Raw genomic sequence first — 16,587 nt, 5'->3', positions numbered from 1 at the left:
CAGTTCCAATGTGTGTCCTCCTCCTCTGGTCTCCCTGCTATGTAGTTGTTTATTTCTTTGACAATAGGGTAAATGTCGGTATTAGAGAGTTCCTGCTCCACAGTGCTTATCAAATTATTTCACTCCATCTTTGACATTTATCATTAGTTTTAATTAGATTGGCACAGCTGGTGTAATACTGACTGCTTATTTTCTCCTAGGAATGCAGTTAGGAGTTTCATAGGAAAGGATGTCAGAAAGCAAAATAACTCATAAGTCAGATAATTCGGCTTTTACTATTAAAAGCAATTTTAACATTATTAAAATGTAGCAAACTTTGCAAAACTACAGATTATACATGGTTACTTATATTTTTGCTTTTATTTTATACTAGAGGCCCAGTGCATGAATTCATGCACAGGTGGGGTCCAGACAGCCTGGCTCCAATCAGGGCAGATCGGGGCTGGACATGTTGCGGGTAGGAGGAGACGGTACAAGGTTGCCCAGCCAGCCCTCCCCAATAAGGTGATCAGGGCCATGCCAGCTGGGGGGAGGGGCCTCGGGCAATTGGCCCCACCCCTGATTGATGGGAGCAGATTAGGGCTGGGATGGGCCATGGGGAGGGGCTGTGGTCCGAATGGCCCTGCCCACAAATGGGGTGAGAGGGGCTGATCAGGGACCAGCAGCCTGGGGGAGGGGCTGCAGGTGATTAGCCAGCCAGCCCTGACTCTGATCAGGGTGGGAGGGCTGATCTGGGATGGGGCCAGGCAGGGGGAGGGGCTGAAGGAGGTTGGCCGGCCAGCCCTGCCCCCTATTGGGATTGGGGGGTAATCAAGGGCAGGGCAAGCCACCCTACCCTTGATCAGGGTGGGAGAAGCCAATCAGGGGCAGGGCCAGCTGGAGGGAGGGGCAGCAGGAGGCTGGCTGCAGTGGGCTTCATAGTGACCCGTCATTCTGGTTGTTATGGTGTTCCAGTCACTGGCTTTTTACATATATAGATAACAGTTAGTAATTCAATTTAACAAACACAAAACAATATATTAAGTACAAAAAATTCTAAAACCTCTTAGTCTCTAAAAGCTCATATATAATTAAAAGATAAAAAATGTTACATCAGTATAAATTACTGTAACTGTGTAGTAAATTAAGCACTTTTCCCACTACATGAAAATCAATTATCAAAACAAATATAACTTTAACTGTTCTGACTTTTGCTCTTAATTTCATTTATGCTTTAAATGTTGAGAAAAATATGTAAAAATAGCACCCAATCACAGCTCATTTCAGAGCAGGCCTACTTTATATAAAACTTGTACCTACAACATCCTTAGCCAAACTCAAGCAATAGTTCAGCTTGCTGAAACAGCAAAGCCATTTTGTCTGTGCAACCACTAGAGTGTTAATATAAATGTAAAACTATAATAATAAAAGCATAATATGCTAATCAGACTAGACGCCGTTCAGAGGAAGCTGAGGCTACAGCCATGGGATGGAGGAATCCAGGCAGCCGATGTGGCTGTGGAGGTCTACTCTTGCACAAATTTTGTGCACCAGGCCTCCAGTTTATGTATAATCAGTAATGTAGAGAGGTAAGACATTAAGTTTAAGAAGCAAGTTTTAAAACTATTTTAAAATAGGTCTCAATCTTATAAATAAAGAAAAGTACACATATGCACATAACTGGACGAGGGGCATCATTATAAATTTCATATTCTTCTTTTTTCTAGCCTAATTATAAAATAAGCACATATTCTTTATGTAATAAAAACAGTCACATGAAAAAATAAGAAAATCAGTAATTAAGTTTCCTAAAATAAATTTCTGGTAATTTCTAATAATGCATTTTTCTCATTTTATTCTCTAATCACAATGGATACAACAGTTTACACTATATTATAAATAATTTAATTTCTTAAAAGCACATCTATTTCATATGTATTACATTTAAATATTGAAAAAATATTTCACTTTCAAAATAGTAAACCATGGAAATTGTAAAGCAATTATTTAACTTCACTTACATCTAATAACTTAACATCTTTATTATTAACAATCAAAAGTCATTTTTAAAATTAAAACAATAAAAGTAAAATTTAATCCTCATGAAACAAGCAAAATATTTTTAATTATGACTAACTTCAAGAAAAAGTAAAGATACATTTACGTTTAACTAATCAAAGCTGCTTACTCCAATAGATTTTCACATTTGACACTAAAAATGAAGGAATTAAAATTATATTATTTACCTAGATTATATGTCTGATCATTACTATCTGTATTTGGCTTCTAAATGGTATAAAGAGAAATTTAACAAGCATAAAATAAGTGAGATTTCTCTGCTATTAACTTTATCGTTACATGTACCATGTGCATTATCTAATCTCAGTTTACAGGTCCACATATCTTCAAAATTCATTTGCCATCTTAAACAATATAATACCTCCAGAGCATGTTGTATTCTGTCTTTGTGTTTCCCAGCATGAGTAAGGTTGCCAGCAATGCTGGAAGTGGTGGTCTCACAAATCTGCTCACCCAAGAGACAGTCTTCTGGTAACAAGGTTTCTGCCCAGAGCCGGCAAACACCATCAAGGCATGAAGTTAACAACACATTACAGACAGAACCTCTAATGACAAAGAAAAAGAAATAAAGGTAACTCTGAATATCAACACCATCAATTAATTAAAGGCTACTAATACTTGGCTCTTCACATACAAAGATGACATTAGTGTAAAACTAACAGTATGACTTGTGTGTAGTTATTTTTCTAATAATGGAATGGATTTCCACTATTTTATACCTTCGTCAAACCCCCATTTATCACCTGCTCATACCTGCAGGGTGGAAAGTTGGATATCGGGGTACAATCAATTACCATAAAATAGGAACAAGCTATCTTCCCCTGACATTCACCTTAATTCATTAAAATCATGCTTCAAACAGCTAAGCTAAATGACAATATAGTATTCTTCCAATCGCTTTAAAAATCACACTGTATGGGAAAAATTGTCAATTAACTTAAAATCATACACAGTATTGCTGTGATCATCATAAAAATTAGGAAATGGTATTAACAAAGGGAACAGAAATTAATGCCTGATTACACATAGGCTGCTTTAAAAACTAGGCTCTAGAGCAGTGGTTCTCAACCTTCCTAATGCTGCAACTCTTTAATACAGTTCCTCATGTTGTGGTGACCCCCAACCATAAAATTATTTTCGTTGCTACTTCATAACTGTAATTTTGCTACTGCTATGAATCATAATGTAAATATCTGTGTTTTCTGATTGTCTTAGGCTCTACAGAGAACGGCTGCTGGTTGAGAACCTCTAGAAGGGTAGCCTAAGATCATTGGAAAACAAATAAGGTGAACAAATACGCATCTTCACAATAAAACTATAAAGAGAATTATAAATTCAAACTATAAATCAATTTCCATTATAAGCAAAAATGTCACAGCATCAAGCAGCTTAAGTGACTTAATACCTTGAAAGAACAAAGTAATTCTTCCTTTTAAAAAATGCTTACATAGCCGAAACGGATTTGGCTCAGTGGATAGAACGTCGGCCTGCGGACTGAAAGGTCCCAGGTTCAATTCTGGTCTAGGGCATGTGCCTTGACTGCGGGCACATCCCCAGTAGGGGGTGTGCAAGAGGCAGCTGATCGATGAGTCTCTCTCATCGATGTTTCTAACTCTCTATCCCTCTCCCTTCCTCTCTGTAAAAAATCAATAATATATATATTTTAAAAATGCTTACATAGAATCTGAGTCAAAGGGAGAGTGTTTTTCAAATGTTTTCAATAGATGCAAATAACTTAAAAAAGAAAAAAACCTTTCATTTATATTCCAAAATTTTTTAAATTCCCCATGTTATCATTTACTGAGCATCTCTACAATGTGTGCTGTATTTTCCATTAGTTGTAAACAGATCTCAGATATATTTAGCAGATAAAATAACCCTCCTTCAAGAATGAATACAGATTTCTAAGCAAGCTTTTATAGAATTGTATATATTATATAGGAATCATTTGCATGAGCTATTTTGTAGTTTATTTAATCTTCTAAATCCTTTCAAAAGATGCTGTAACAAGGAGGAAAAATTATAATAAATCCTTTAAGGTCCTGCTGATAATAGCCTTAAGAAATACCTGGCCACTTGATTCACTATATGTGACATGCTTCCCCACTATGTGTATTACTGGCAGTTTATTCATGTTTTATTTCCCGTCAATGTGTGTTTTCCTTCCTAGAATGCTCAACTTCTCCTGCTTACAATACCAGCTAATGCTGCCTGAGTACATATTGTGCACAAAGGCCTATACTAAGCATTCACATACAGTAACACATTGTACTCTCACAATGACTCCTAAGGTAGGTACTATTACTACCCTTATTCTATAGAGAGAAAACCTGAGGCATAGAGAACTTAAAAATTTAGTATCTCTGACCAGTGTGACTCAAATGGTTGGAGCATTGTCCCGTACACCAAATGGTGGCAGTCAAGAAAAACATATTATTTAAGCCGAAACCAATTTTGGCTCAGTGGCTAGAGCATCTGCCTGCGGACTGAAAGGTCCCAGGTTTGATTCCGGTCAAGGGGATGCATGTTGGCTGCGAGCACATGACAGGTAGGGGTTGTGCAGGAGGCAGCTGGTCAATGTTTCTCTCTTATCGATGTTTCTAGCTCTCTATCCCTCTCCCTTCCTCTCTGTAAAAAATCAATAAAATATATATATTTTTAAAAACAACACACATTATTTTAAAAAAAAAAAAAAAGGAGGGGAGGGGAAGAGGAAAGAAAGGGGAGGGGAGGGGAGGGAAGGGGAGGGGAGAGGAGGGGAGGGGGGGAGGGAAGGGGAGGGGAGAGGAGGGAAGAGGAGGGGAGGGGAGGGGAGGGGAGGGAGGGGAGAGGAGGGGAGGGGAGGGGAGGGGAGGGGAGGAGGCAGGGCTCAATTCCTGGTTGGGGCACATACCCAGGTTGTGCTTTCAATCCCTAGTCAGAGCATATGCAGGAGGCAAATGATCGATGTTTCTCTCTCACATTGATTTTTCTCTTTCTCTCTTTCTCTCTCTCTCTACCTCTCTTTCTCTCCCCCCCTTCCTCTCTCTAAATATCAATTTTTTTTAATTAAAGAAAAAAATTTTAGTCAAAAGTACATGAAGCTAGGAACAATAGCAGCAGGATCTGAATTCAGGCAGTTGACACCAGAGCCTATGCTCTTAATTGCCACCATGTCTATGCAGTAAAAAGATTGTTTTCATTATTTCTATAAACATGTAAGAATACAAATGAAAGTTATATGATACATTTATCTAACCTGGGCATATACTTGCTAGTTTTACGCCATGAAAACCCTGTCACAGTTCGAGGATGTGCCAAATAAACAAAGGAAAATTGGGTAGATGGCTGTCTCCTTTTCACTTCGTGATGATCCTGAGGTATAATTGAAGACTTCCATCCAGTCATAGGATACCATACTTTCAAAAGACAATCATCCTGCAAAAATATATAGGTCAGCATAAAATTAATTTACACATAATCAAATATTTAAGTGGTTTGAAGAAGCTTTAAAATTAAGCTCTATATATAAAACACTAATACGTGACACATATTACAAAATTAATGTGTACTATATTTGTATAGTACAAACCCAAATCTAAAATGATATTTATTATTCTAAAGAATACTATTCTTGAAAAATAAATGGACCATTTGCTCATTATCAATTTTCTCTGCATAATGGTGGTTTTTCAAATAGCAGCTGATGCCCAATTCCACCATTTAAATATACATGGGTAATTGTAGAGGAAAGATTCTGAAACCAGATACTAGCCCCTTGGATAAGATAAAGAATAAGAAAGATGCCATGTTATCAGCTGCTGTTATCACCCTTTCCTTTTTCAAGGGATCTGTAAGGGTGAAACAAACCCTTTTTTAATGTGAATTGTTTCTTACTCTATGTCAGGAATCAGCAAACTTTTCCTGAAAGGGCCAGAGAGTAAGTTAGTTTTTATAGACCATATATATAGCCTCTGGCACAAATTCTTCATGACTTTTTCGTACAACTCTTTAAAAATGTAAAACGATGCTTGGTGCATGGGCCACAGTTTTCTGATCTCTATTCCAAATGATGAGAAGTCATTTAGGCAATTGTCAAAAATCACCTCCATGCCTACATAAGATATTTACAGGTATTAACAACAACCACTGACTTTATCATTTTACTTAGTTCTAACAATTTTGTTATAGGCCTATATAATTATATCTTATTTAACTTTATAGTGCTTTATCCTTAATGTAAAAAGTGCATTAAGGAAAATAATGAAATGTTATCCTTTATGCAAAATTATCAATCTCTAAGAAATAATGAGATTACATATTCCTGAAAAAGTGTGTATAGGTCCAAATATTTTTATCTGAACTAGATAAAAACCCTTTTTCCCCTTATTGGTACTCATTCTCAATTTATACTGCATAATTTATGTTTCCAATAATGTTTCATTTGGATATTTGAATTATACAGCAAATTTCTTTTAGTGCTTACTCCAAGTCAACCACTTAACAATGACTGTACTAAATGCTTTCCTCCAAATACCTTCTCCACCTTAGCATCATTTTCATCTAACCAAATTTACTATACAATCTATGGCAATGGTTTCAGACTATGTACCATAAAAGCCATAGAGGTAGCTCGGAGTCCCTCAGGAGTCATGAAGGATAGAGAGAGCACCTACACAGCAGCTACTATTTTACCCTTTTCTATTCCCACCAGCCTCCCCACTTTCATCTGTTACTGCCCAAAATTCAAAAACCACACAGAAGTCAAGTACAGATCACTAACAGAAAGATAGCTAGAAAACTCCCAAATATTTAAAACTTAAAACATTTCTATATTATAAGAGAAATTTTAAAATATGCTTAACTAAAAGAAATTTAAAGCAAAATATCAAAATTTGGGGCTTGCAGCTACATTAGTGCTTACAAGGAAATGTGTTAAAAAAGAATAATCTTAAATCTATAATCTAAGCTTCTAATGGAAGCAAGTAAAAGTGCAAAGTGAACCCATTGTAAGCACATGTAAGGAAAAACAGAAACTAATTAAATAAAATTTTAAAATATAAAGAAATCAACAAATTCAAAGCTTTTTAAAAAATTAATAAAATTAATAATCTTCTATCTATCAATAGAATAATCAAAAATATTTAAAGAGAAAACACAAATTACAATTTATCAAGAATGAAAGAGGGGACATGACTACAGATCCTACAAATATAAAAAGAATGATGAGGGGATATTTTGAACAATTTTATCCCAATAAATTAAACAATTTAAGTTAAATGGACAAATTCCTTGAAAGACAAATTTGAAAATTAACCAAAGAATTATGAAACCTGAAAGGCTCTATATCTATTAAAAAGATGCTGAATTCACAATTTGAGATTTTCCCATTTAAAAAAAAACCCATAAAACTAAAGCTACAACTAAAACCCTAGGCCCAAATGGTTTCATTAATTTTACCAAACATTTACCTACCTATTCAAGTTGTTTCAGAAAATTGAGGAAAAGGACTTATTGTGTAAGACCATTTTAGATTCAAACATCTTTAACAAATTATTAGTAAATATGATCCAGCAGTATATATATAAAAAGAAATCATAACCTAGTGGAGTTTATTCTAGCAAAGCAAGGAGGGTTTAACATTTGAAAAATAATCATTGTTATTCACCATATTAACAGAATAAAAAAAGACAGCCTATATATTTATCTCAAAACAGATGACCCTTCAACAACATGGGGGTTGGAGGTGCCAAAACACCCCTAATGCCCAGTGATCCCACTTCTAGGAATATATCCCAAGAAACTAGAAACACCAATCAGAAAGGATATATGCACCCCTATGTTCATAGCACAATTCACCATAGCTAAGATTTGAAAACAGCCTAAGTGCCCATCAGCAAATGAGTGAATTTAAAAAAACTGTGGTACAATGGAATACTATGCTCTGGTAAAAAAGAATGAATTCTTTTTTTTTTTTCTTTTTTTATTAAGGTATTAAATCTGTACATATCTTTCCATTAAGAATGAATTCTTACCATTTGCGACAATATAGATGGAACTGGAGAGCATTATGCTAAGCAAAATAAACCAGTCAGAGAAAGTTAAGTATCACATGACCTCACTCATTTGTGGAATATAATGAACAACATAAACTGATGAACAATAGCAGATCCAGAGACAGAGAAACATTGATCAGACCATTAAACCTCAGAGGGAAAGTAGGGGAGGATGGGGGTAAGAGGGAGAGATAACCAAAGGACTTGTATGCATGCATATAAGCCTAACCAATGGACACAGACATCAGGGGGGTGAGGACACATAAATAAAGAAAAAAATTAAAATTAAAAAAACAAACACACACACACACATATAGCCTAAAGCAGTTTGGCTCAGTGGATAGAGCCTGCAGACTGAAAGGTCTCAGGTTCGATTCTGGTCAAGGGCATGTACCTTGCTTGTGGGCATACCCCCAGTAGGGGGTGTACAGGAAGCAGTTGATCGATGTTTCTCTCTCATCGATGTTTCTATCCCTCTCCCTTCCTCTCTGTAAAAAATCAATAAAATATATATATTTAAAAAAACACATATATAACTTTTGACTCCTCCAAAACTTTAGTCGTTCCTCTGTATCTGTGGAATATTGGTTCCAGGCACACCCACAGATTCACAAATGCAGACTTAAAATATACTGTTTTCAACCTGCAGTTCATTGAATCTGTGAATGTGAAACCTGGAGATAAAAAAAAACTCGACTGTGTACTTACTAAAAAGACTTCACATATAAATAGACCCACAAAGTTCAAACCCATGTTGTTCAAGAATCAACTATGCTATATAATAAAGCCCTAATATGCAAATCAACCAAACGGCAGAACAACTGGTCACTACCACAGCACTGACGACCAGGGGACAGATGCTCAATGCAGGAGCATCTGCTCCCAGATAGGGAAGCAACTGCCAGCGGCAATCGGGAGGCAGGGCTGGCCAGTGGGCGGCGCCAGGCCGCCAGAAAAGGCAGGTGCCAGCGGGGGAGCCCGATCACCCTGCCTACCAGTCACCCCACAGATGGCCCTGATCGCCAGTCAGGCCTAGGCACCCTATTCTATATATTGGGAACAGTCTCTTAGATTTAAAAGTTAAAACCTGGCAAGGCTACTCTAAACTAAAAAAACACAATGATGCAGCAATGACATGCATGGCCTCTGGCTTGCACATTTTATGCTCAGCCCTCATTCTGACACTTAAAACTATGTGGCAAAGCCAATAACTTATCTTCTCTCTGCTTCAGTTTTCCCACCCATAAGATAGGGAAGATAGTACTACTGCCTCAGAAAGATCATGTTATGTATGACTTTTTATAATCAGGGCAACATGCAAGATGCCTTTCACCTGTATGAAAAGTATTGTCACTGTGCATGCAGCTTCCCAGATTGCAAGAGGGATGTCTGACTGCCCATTTAGGCCTGACATCCTCCGAGGGTCCTGGATTGTAGGAACAGCCCCCTCTCTCCTCCCCGCCCCCGCCCTGGGCACAAATTTTATGCACCAGGCCTCTAGTATATGTAGAAAAAGCATGTGACAAAAGTAAACACTAATTCATAAGACAAGTTCTCAGCAAACTAGGAACAGAAAGGAACATTCTCAATTTCTTAAATTACATCTACAATAAACGTACTACTTACATATAATTGTAAAACACTGAAAGCTTTTCCCATAAAGTCGGGAGCAATTCAAGAATATCTGCTCTATCAATGTACTACAATGTAAACATTGCACTACAAGTCTTAGAATGTGAAATAAATTGAGTAAGGAGGAAAAAATAAAAGGCATATGGATTAGAAAGGAAGAGTACAATTGTCTTTATTTATGAAATCCTAAGGAATCTAAAAAAAAAAAAAGGCTAAAACTGATATGCAAGGTCATAAGACTAAAGATACAAATTCAAATATAAATTCTGTCTATATATATAAAAGCCTAAGAGACCGAATGACTGAATGATGGTCGACTGGTCACTATGATGCGCACTGACCACCAGGGGGCAGACGCTCAACACAGGAGCTACCCCTGGTGGTCAGTGCACTCCCACAGCTAACTTCCGATGACTGACCAATCTCCTGCATTCCCTCCTCCCGGCCAGCCAACCTCCCTGATTGGGGCCCCGAATGGTCCCAATCAGGACTGGGCAAGATAGCCCCAATTGGCCCAAATGCCAGCCAGGCCGAGAGACCGCACTTGTGTGCGAACTCATGCACCTGGTCTCTAGTTTCTCTATATTAGCAATAACTGGAAATGTAATTTGTTTAAATACATTTTACATTAGAAAGATAAACTTAATAAGTTGTGTATAAGATTTGTACAGTGAAAACTAAAGAACATTACTGAAAGAAAATCTAAATAAATATGATCTGAAGACCAAATGTACTGATTCTTCCCAAGCTGATCTATAAAGATTCAATGTAAACATAATAAAAAATCAAAATAAGCTTTCTCACAAAAACTGACAATCTTACTCTAAAATTTGTATGTAAACCAAAGGACCAATACTACCAAAGACATTTTGAAAAAGAGTTACAGAACTTACTTACACTTCCCAATTTCAAAACTTACAAAGCTATAGTAATCAAGACAGCATATTATTAGCATTAGGATAGATATATAGATCAATGGAACAAAACAGAAAGGCCAGAACAGATCTACACATTTATAAAAATGGTTTTCAAGAAAGTTAAAGAGCCGAAAAAGGTTTGGCTCAGTGGATAGAGCGTTGGCCTGTGGACTGAAAGGTCCCAGGTTCGATTCTGGTCAAGGGCATGTACCTTGGTTGCAGGCACATCCCCGGGGGGGCGGGGGGGGGGGGGAGTGTGCAAGAGGCAGCTGATCGATGATTCTCTCTCATCGATGTTTCTAACTCTCTATCCATCTCCCTTCTTCTCTGTAAAAAATCAATTTAAAAAAACACAGAAGCCATTTCAATTAAAAAAAAAGTTAAAAATAATTCAATGGAGAATGGCACTTTTTCAAAAAATGTTACTGTAGTATCTTGATATCCATTTGGAAAAAAATTAAGTTAACATCAAATACAGAAAAACTACCTCAAAATATAAAACTCAAAATTATGAAGCTTCTAAAAGAAATCATAATATAATATCTTTGTGACTCTGAGGTATACAAAGGTTTCTTAGATCTAGGACATAAAAAGCACAAACTAATACAAAAACTTAATAAGCTAGACCTCTTCAAAATTAAAAATTTCTGCATGACAATTTAAAAAAATAAAAAGACAAGTAACAGATTGAAGAAAACATCTTCAATGCATTGATCTTTCAATTATACAAGAACATACAAAAAACTCTTACAACTCAATAATAATGAGGAAACTAACCCAATTTTTTAAATGGGCAAAAGATAAATAAGAACATTACCACAGAAATTATACAAATAGCCAGTAAACACATGCTCAACATCATTAGAAGTCAGGGAAATGGATACTAAAACCGTAAGAAAACATCACTACATGACTAATAGAGTGGCTAATGTTAAAAAGGCTGATGATGCCCTGGCTGGGTGATTCAATTAGCTGGCGTGTCTTCCTGTACACCAAAAAGGTTCGGGCTCAATTCCTGTGGGTTCAATCCCCAGTCAGGGAGCAAACAAGAGGCAACAGATCGGTGTTTCTTTCTTTTTCTCTCCTTTCTTCACTCTCTCTAAAATCAATAAAAACATATCTTCAGGTAAGGACTTAAAAAAAAAAAAAAAAAAAAAGGCTGATGATACCAATTGTTGGCAAGAAAGTAGAGCAACTAAAATTATTCCATTGCTGGTAGAAATGCAAATAATAAAACATTAGAAGGATTTGGCACTTTTTTGTAAAGTACCATATGACCACCAATTCCACTGCTAGGTATTTTTTCACGCATGAGAAATGAAAGTAATATCTCCAAAAGATTTTCAAGTAAATGATCATAGTAGCTTTATTCATTTTAGCCTAAGCTCCAAACAACCCAAATGTCCATCAAAAAGTAAATGGATAGCCCTGGCCGGTTTTCTCAGTGGTTAGAGTGTCTGTCTCAAACCGAAGAGTCTCCAGTTCAATTCCCGGTCAAGGGCTGTACCTCGGTTGCAGATTCAATTCCTAGCTCCTGGTCAGGGCTCAAGCTGGAGGCAACCAATCAATGTGTCTCTCTCACATGGATGTTTCTCTCTCTTTCTTCCTCCCCTCTCTCCCTCTCCCAGCCCTTCCTCTCTCTCTAAAAATTAATGGGAAAAATATCCTCGCTTCTCAGGTGAGGATGAAAAAAAAGGCAAATGGATAAACAAATTGTGATATATTTATATAATATAATAGAATACAACTCAGCAATAAAAAGAACTGATGCACAGAACATGGATAAATCTCAAAACTACAGTAAGTGCAAGAAGCAAGACACATGAGAGTACAAACTATACAATTTCATTTATATAAAACTCTAGGGAAGACCAATCCTAATATATAAAATCCAGGAGCTGTAATAACCAAAATGACCAGAAGGATGACCAAACAGCAGGCTAGGAAGCTGAGGGAGTGGGATGAATGGTCACCATGAGGGGACCCCCGTCTGGATCGTGGGCTTGGCTGGCCTTCAAACAGACAATGGCCCCTAGCCCAGGATGGCCAGCGCCCCAGAGGGAACCCCCCGCCATGATTAGGGGCACAGCTAGCCTTCAAACCACCAGTGGCCCCTAGCCTGGGAAGGCCTCCTAGCCAAGGACACCCATGTCTGTTCTGGACCTCGGGCCATGCTCTTTCCGTGAGCAACTCAGAAGCCTCCAGTGTCTAACTGCCAATCTCCAGGAGGTGGGAGTGCTTCCACGGTCCACCATCGAACCATTCACAGTCTCAGTGCAGGCCCGGGTCCGTGGCTGACGGCGTGGAGGCCAGACCAAAACAAAACAGCAGAAACACCTTGCCCACCTCGGCCGGTGCAGATGCAGTCCACATGGGCCTGGGCAGTGTAGAAAGCGCTACTTTCTCCCAGTCCTGTGCTGGCACCGCTGCCTCGCTCACCCTCAAGCCCCTGAGTCCTGGCAGCAAAGTGTGTAGGGCATTCTGCAGGAGATGTGCCATTCTGGGTGATTTTGCCCAAAGACACCCTATTGGGATGAATTCAGAGCCACATCTCACTTCCCATGAGACTGGAAGAACCATGTAAAAGGAATTTGACAAAAACTTTCCACATCTCTGTTTATTCTTTTGAATCCATAAAACGACCTTTAAAAAAGCATTCAGGCCACCTAAGAGAGAATACACTTTCTGGCCAGAGCATGAAGGATTCTTTTGCCAAACAGGTTAAAGGAAGCAGAGAACTGGCACGGTGGAAATGGTCCTGGTGCCCTATGAGGAGATCGCAGAAATGGGGTTGTGGAAATTCCACAAGCCTCTTGCCACCTTCTCCTTTGAAAAACACACCATCCAGATCTACCAGGACTGGAGGAAACTGGGAGTCACAGCTGTGGTTTGGGACGTGGTAAGAAAATCCTGGGGCGCCTCTGAAAACATCTGAAATTGATTATAAGACTGGTGTTTATTTATTTATTTTTTTAAGACTGGTGTTTATTTAAAAAGAAATAAAAGAACAGCTTTGTTGAGATATAATTCATATACTCTACATGTCACCTAAAGTGTACAATGAACTATTTTTTTTAAAGTAAATTCAGATTGGCACAACCATCACCATGCTCAATTTTTAAATATTTTCACGACCCCCATCCTCTCCAAAAAACTTCTACCCACTAGAATCACTTTCCTGATCATCTTTCCCAAAATAGATTGCATTTTAAGAGTGGGTAAAGAAAAGTTGAGGAAAGTTAAAATACTGCACAAAGATAACAAAGTCCAAAGTGAAGATCATGTGCTTTCTTTTTTTTAAATATTTTTAATTGATTTCAGAGAGATAGGTAGAGGAAGAGAGAGATAGATACATCAATGATAAGAATCACTGATCAGGAGAAACCAAGATGGTGGCATATATAAACACATAAATTGCTACCTCACACAACAATTTCAAAACTACAACTACAAGACAAAATGGACATCATCCAGAACCATAAGAAAGCTGGCTGAATGGAAATTCTACAACTAGAAGAAAAGAGAAAAACACACAAAGACTCAGAGGAGCTGCAAAGGGCTGAGGTTCGGAGACACGCGTGTGGAGAGGACGAGCGGCTGAATGCCAGGCTAGCTTTCTCTAGTGGAGGGAGACAGAAGCTGAACCCCAGTTCCAGGCAAGACCCTGGGGACCCAGACTTATACAGGGTGAATCTGGACTGTCAGGAAAAGAGAAAAGCACACGGAAATTCAGGGGAGCTGCGAAAGGCAGAGGTCTTACCAGTGAAAGTGCTCAATGAACTATAATATTAAAAATCCTGAAGGTAATTGAATTTGAGTCCCACAACATGAACTGAAACCCTGTCATATGTAGTGAAGGTGGTGGAAAATGACTTCTAGTGGTAGATCACACAGTTGCCATCTGTTTCATCAAATAAGACAAATTTGGCTTTATTAACAGAAGCAGAACAGATTGTGGCGGGGTGGGGAGAATGCCAACATTACAGAGTTAGTTTCTATTCTCTTAAGAGGATTTTAATTAGATGTGGTATCTTATTAAAAATGTAAGGAAATAAGCTTTTTAAATCCATGACACATTTTATGAATCCCCAAAGATCTTTACCAATAAGGCATTCTTATATTTCCATAAGTATTATGGAACACTTAAGTCTTAGGAGAATTGAATATAAGAAGCTAGGTAGCTGAAACCGGCTTGGCTCAGTGGATAGAGTTGGCCCGAGGACTGAAAGGTCCCAGGTTCAATTACGGTCAAGGGCATGTACCTTGGTTGCGGGCACATCCCCGGTGTGTGTAGGAGGCAGCTGATCGATGTTTCTCTCTCATCGATGTTTCTAACTCTCTACCCCTCTCCCTTCCTCTCTGTAAAAAAATCAATAAATTATATTTAAAAAAAAAAAAAAAGAAGAAGAAGAAGCAGCAGCAGCAGCAGCTGCTAGGTAGCCTGGTCAGTGTGGCTCAATGGTTGAGCATCAACCCATGGACCAGGAAGTCATGGTTCAATTCAATCAGAGTGCATGCCTGGGTTGCAGGCTTGGTCCCTGGTGGGGGCCATGCTGGAGGCAGCTAGTCATGATTCTCTCTCATTATTAATGTTTCTATCCCTCTCTCCCTCTCCAAATTCAATTAAAAATGAATAGATAAGTTTTTAAAAAGAAGCTAGGTAAACATGACTAATACAATGGAAAAAATCAATTGCTAAGGTTGTAAACCATAACAATTTTTTTTAAAAAAAGAAGACGGATTATACAAACAGAACTGCCTTTAAGGTACTTAAAATCTACATAGATTTTAAGATTTATTAATCTGGACACTAAGGAATAAAAATTTAAGAAATGAAAGTATTTTTTTCACTCTTTAAATTTTATTTTTTAAACACTAGTATGTGGCCCCTGCCATCAAAAAGCACTGATGAACAGCCTCACAGATAATTTCATTTATTGTTTCTTTTTTTTTTTTTAAATATATTTTTATTGATTTTTTTATAGAGAGGAAGACAGAGGGATAGAGAGTTAGAAACATCGGTGAGAGAGAAACATCAATCAGCTGCCTCCTGCACACTCCCCACTGGGGATGTGCCCGTAGCCAAGGTACATGCCCTTGACCGGAATCGAACCCGGGACCTTTCAGTCCCCAGGCTGATGCTCTATCCACTGAGCCAAACCGGTTTCGGCTATTCTTTCTTTGATTGTCAGCCCTCTTCGCCTTTAAACATAGATAGCAACTTGGGCAAGTATTTTAAAATTTGAAGAATAGTGACATTTTTAAGGTTTTTAAAATAAAAATATGCTGTCTGTATAAGTTAGATTAATATACTGTGTAAATGAGGGGTCCAAGATGACATTTTTAACCTGCTTATGAACAGGCATTAATTGAGTCAGATAAAATAGAAGAAAATTTCTTCCACAGAAGAACTAGTAAGATAGGTTAGTCAAATTGATGATGCCTATTCATAAGTGATTTATGTATTATTAATAAAATTACAGAAGTAAAAAAATGATGCCTAAAATTTAGTTGCCCCATTTAAGAGGATGATCTTTTAGTCTCATTATTTTTGTTGGAAGTACAAAGGCTAATTTCAGATTCATTAAGGATAAATTTCAAATATTCAGAAGATATTCAGACAATGAACACTGACCATCTTTCATGAGTAATTAACTGTTTTTAAAGTATCTCCCAAAAACCTCAGCTTCTTTCTATGGCCTCTTAGATCACTGGAATCCTATGATTCTAAAAATGGTTAGATTTATATTTTAACTTGTGCCAAACAGATAGGCCTATCCTATTTACACATGTTCACACTGTTCTCCCATGTATTCTAGATCAGCAGTTGCCAACCTTTCAGACCTCACGGGCCACGGATTGGCAACCACTGTTCTAGATCATTTGATGGAATTATAACTACTCCCTCCTTCTTGAATTTTCTTTCCCTTCTGTCTTCTCTCATG

The 16,587-nt window shown here is 37.7% G+C and overlaps 1 protein-coding gene across 4 annotated transcripts in view; it reads right to left on the bottom strand.

Moving 5' to 3' along the window:
- Positions 1 to 16,587, bottom strand: part of DMXL2 (Dmx like 2) — a 140,772-nt gene that overhangs the window by 84,928 nt on the left and 39,257 nt on the right. For all 4 annotated transcript variants that reach the window (XM_036442045.2, XM_036442016.2, XM_036442035.2 and 1 more), the window contains 2 exons: positions 5,297 to 5,475; positions 2,420 to 2,603 (listed from right to left, as the gene is read on the bottom strand). In XM_036442045.2, coding sequence (XP_036297938.1) covers positions 2,420 to 2,603; positions 5,297 to 5,475 — 363 coding nt within the window. The remainder of the gene's footprint in view (positions 1 to 2,419; positions 2,604 to 5,296; positions 5,476 to 16,587) is intronic.

The sequence above is a fragment of the Pipistrellus kuhlii genome, unplaced genomic scaffold (genome assembly GCF_014108245.1).
Source record: "Pipistrellus kuhlii isolate mPipKuh1 unplaced genomic scaffold, mPipKuh1.p scaffold_m20_p_1, whole genome shotgun sequence".
Classification (NCBI taxonomy): domain Eukaryota; kingdom Metazoa; phylum Chordata; class Mammalia; order Chiroptera; family Vespertilionidae; genus Pipistrellus; species Pipistrellus kuhlii.
Note: the sequence above shows the minus strand (reverse complement) of the source record. Positions and strands in the feature narration are given on the sequence as shown.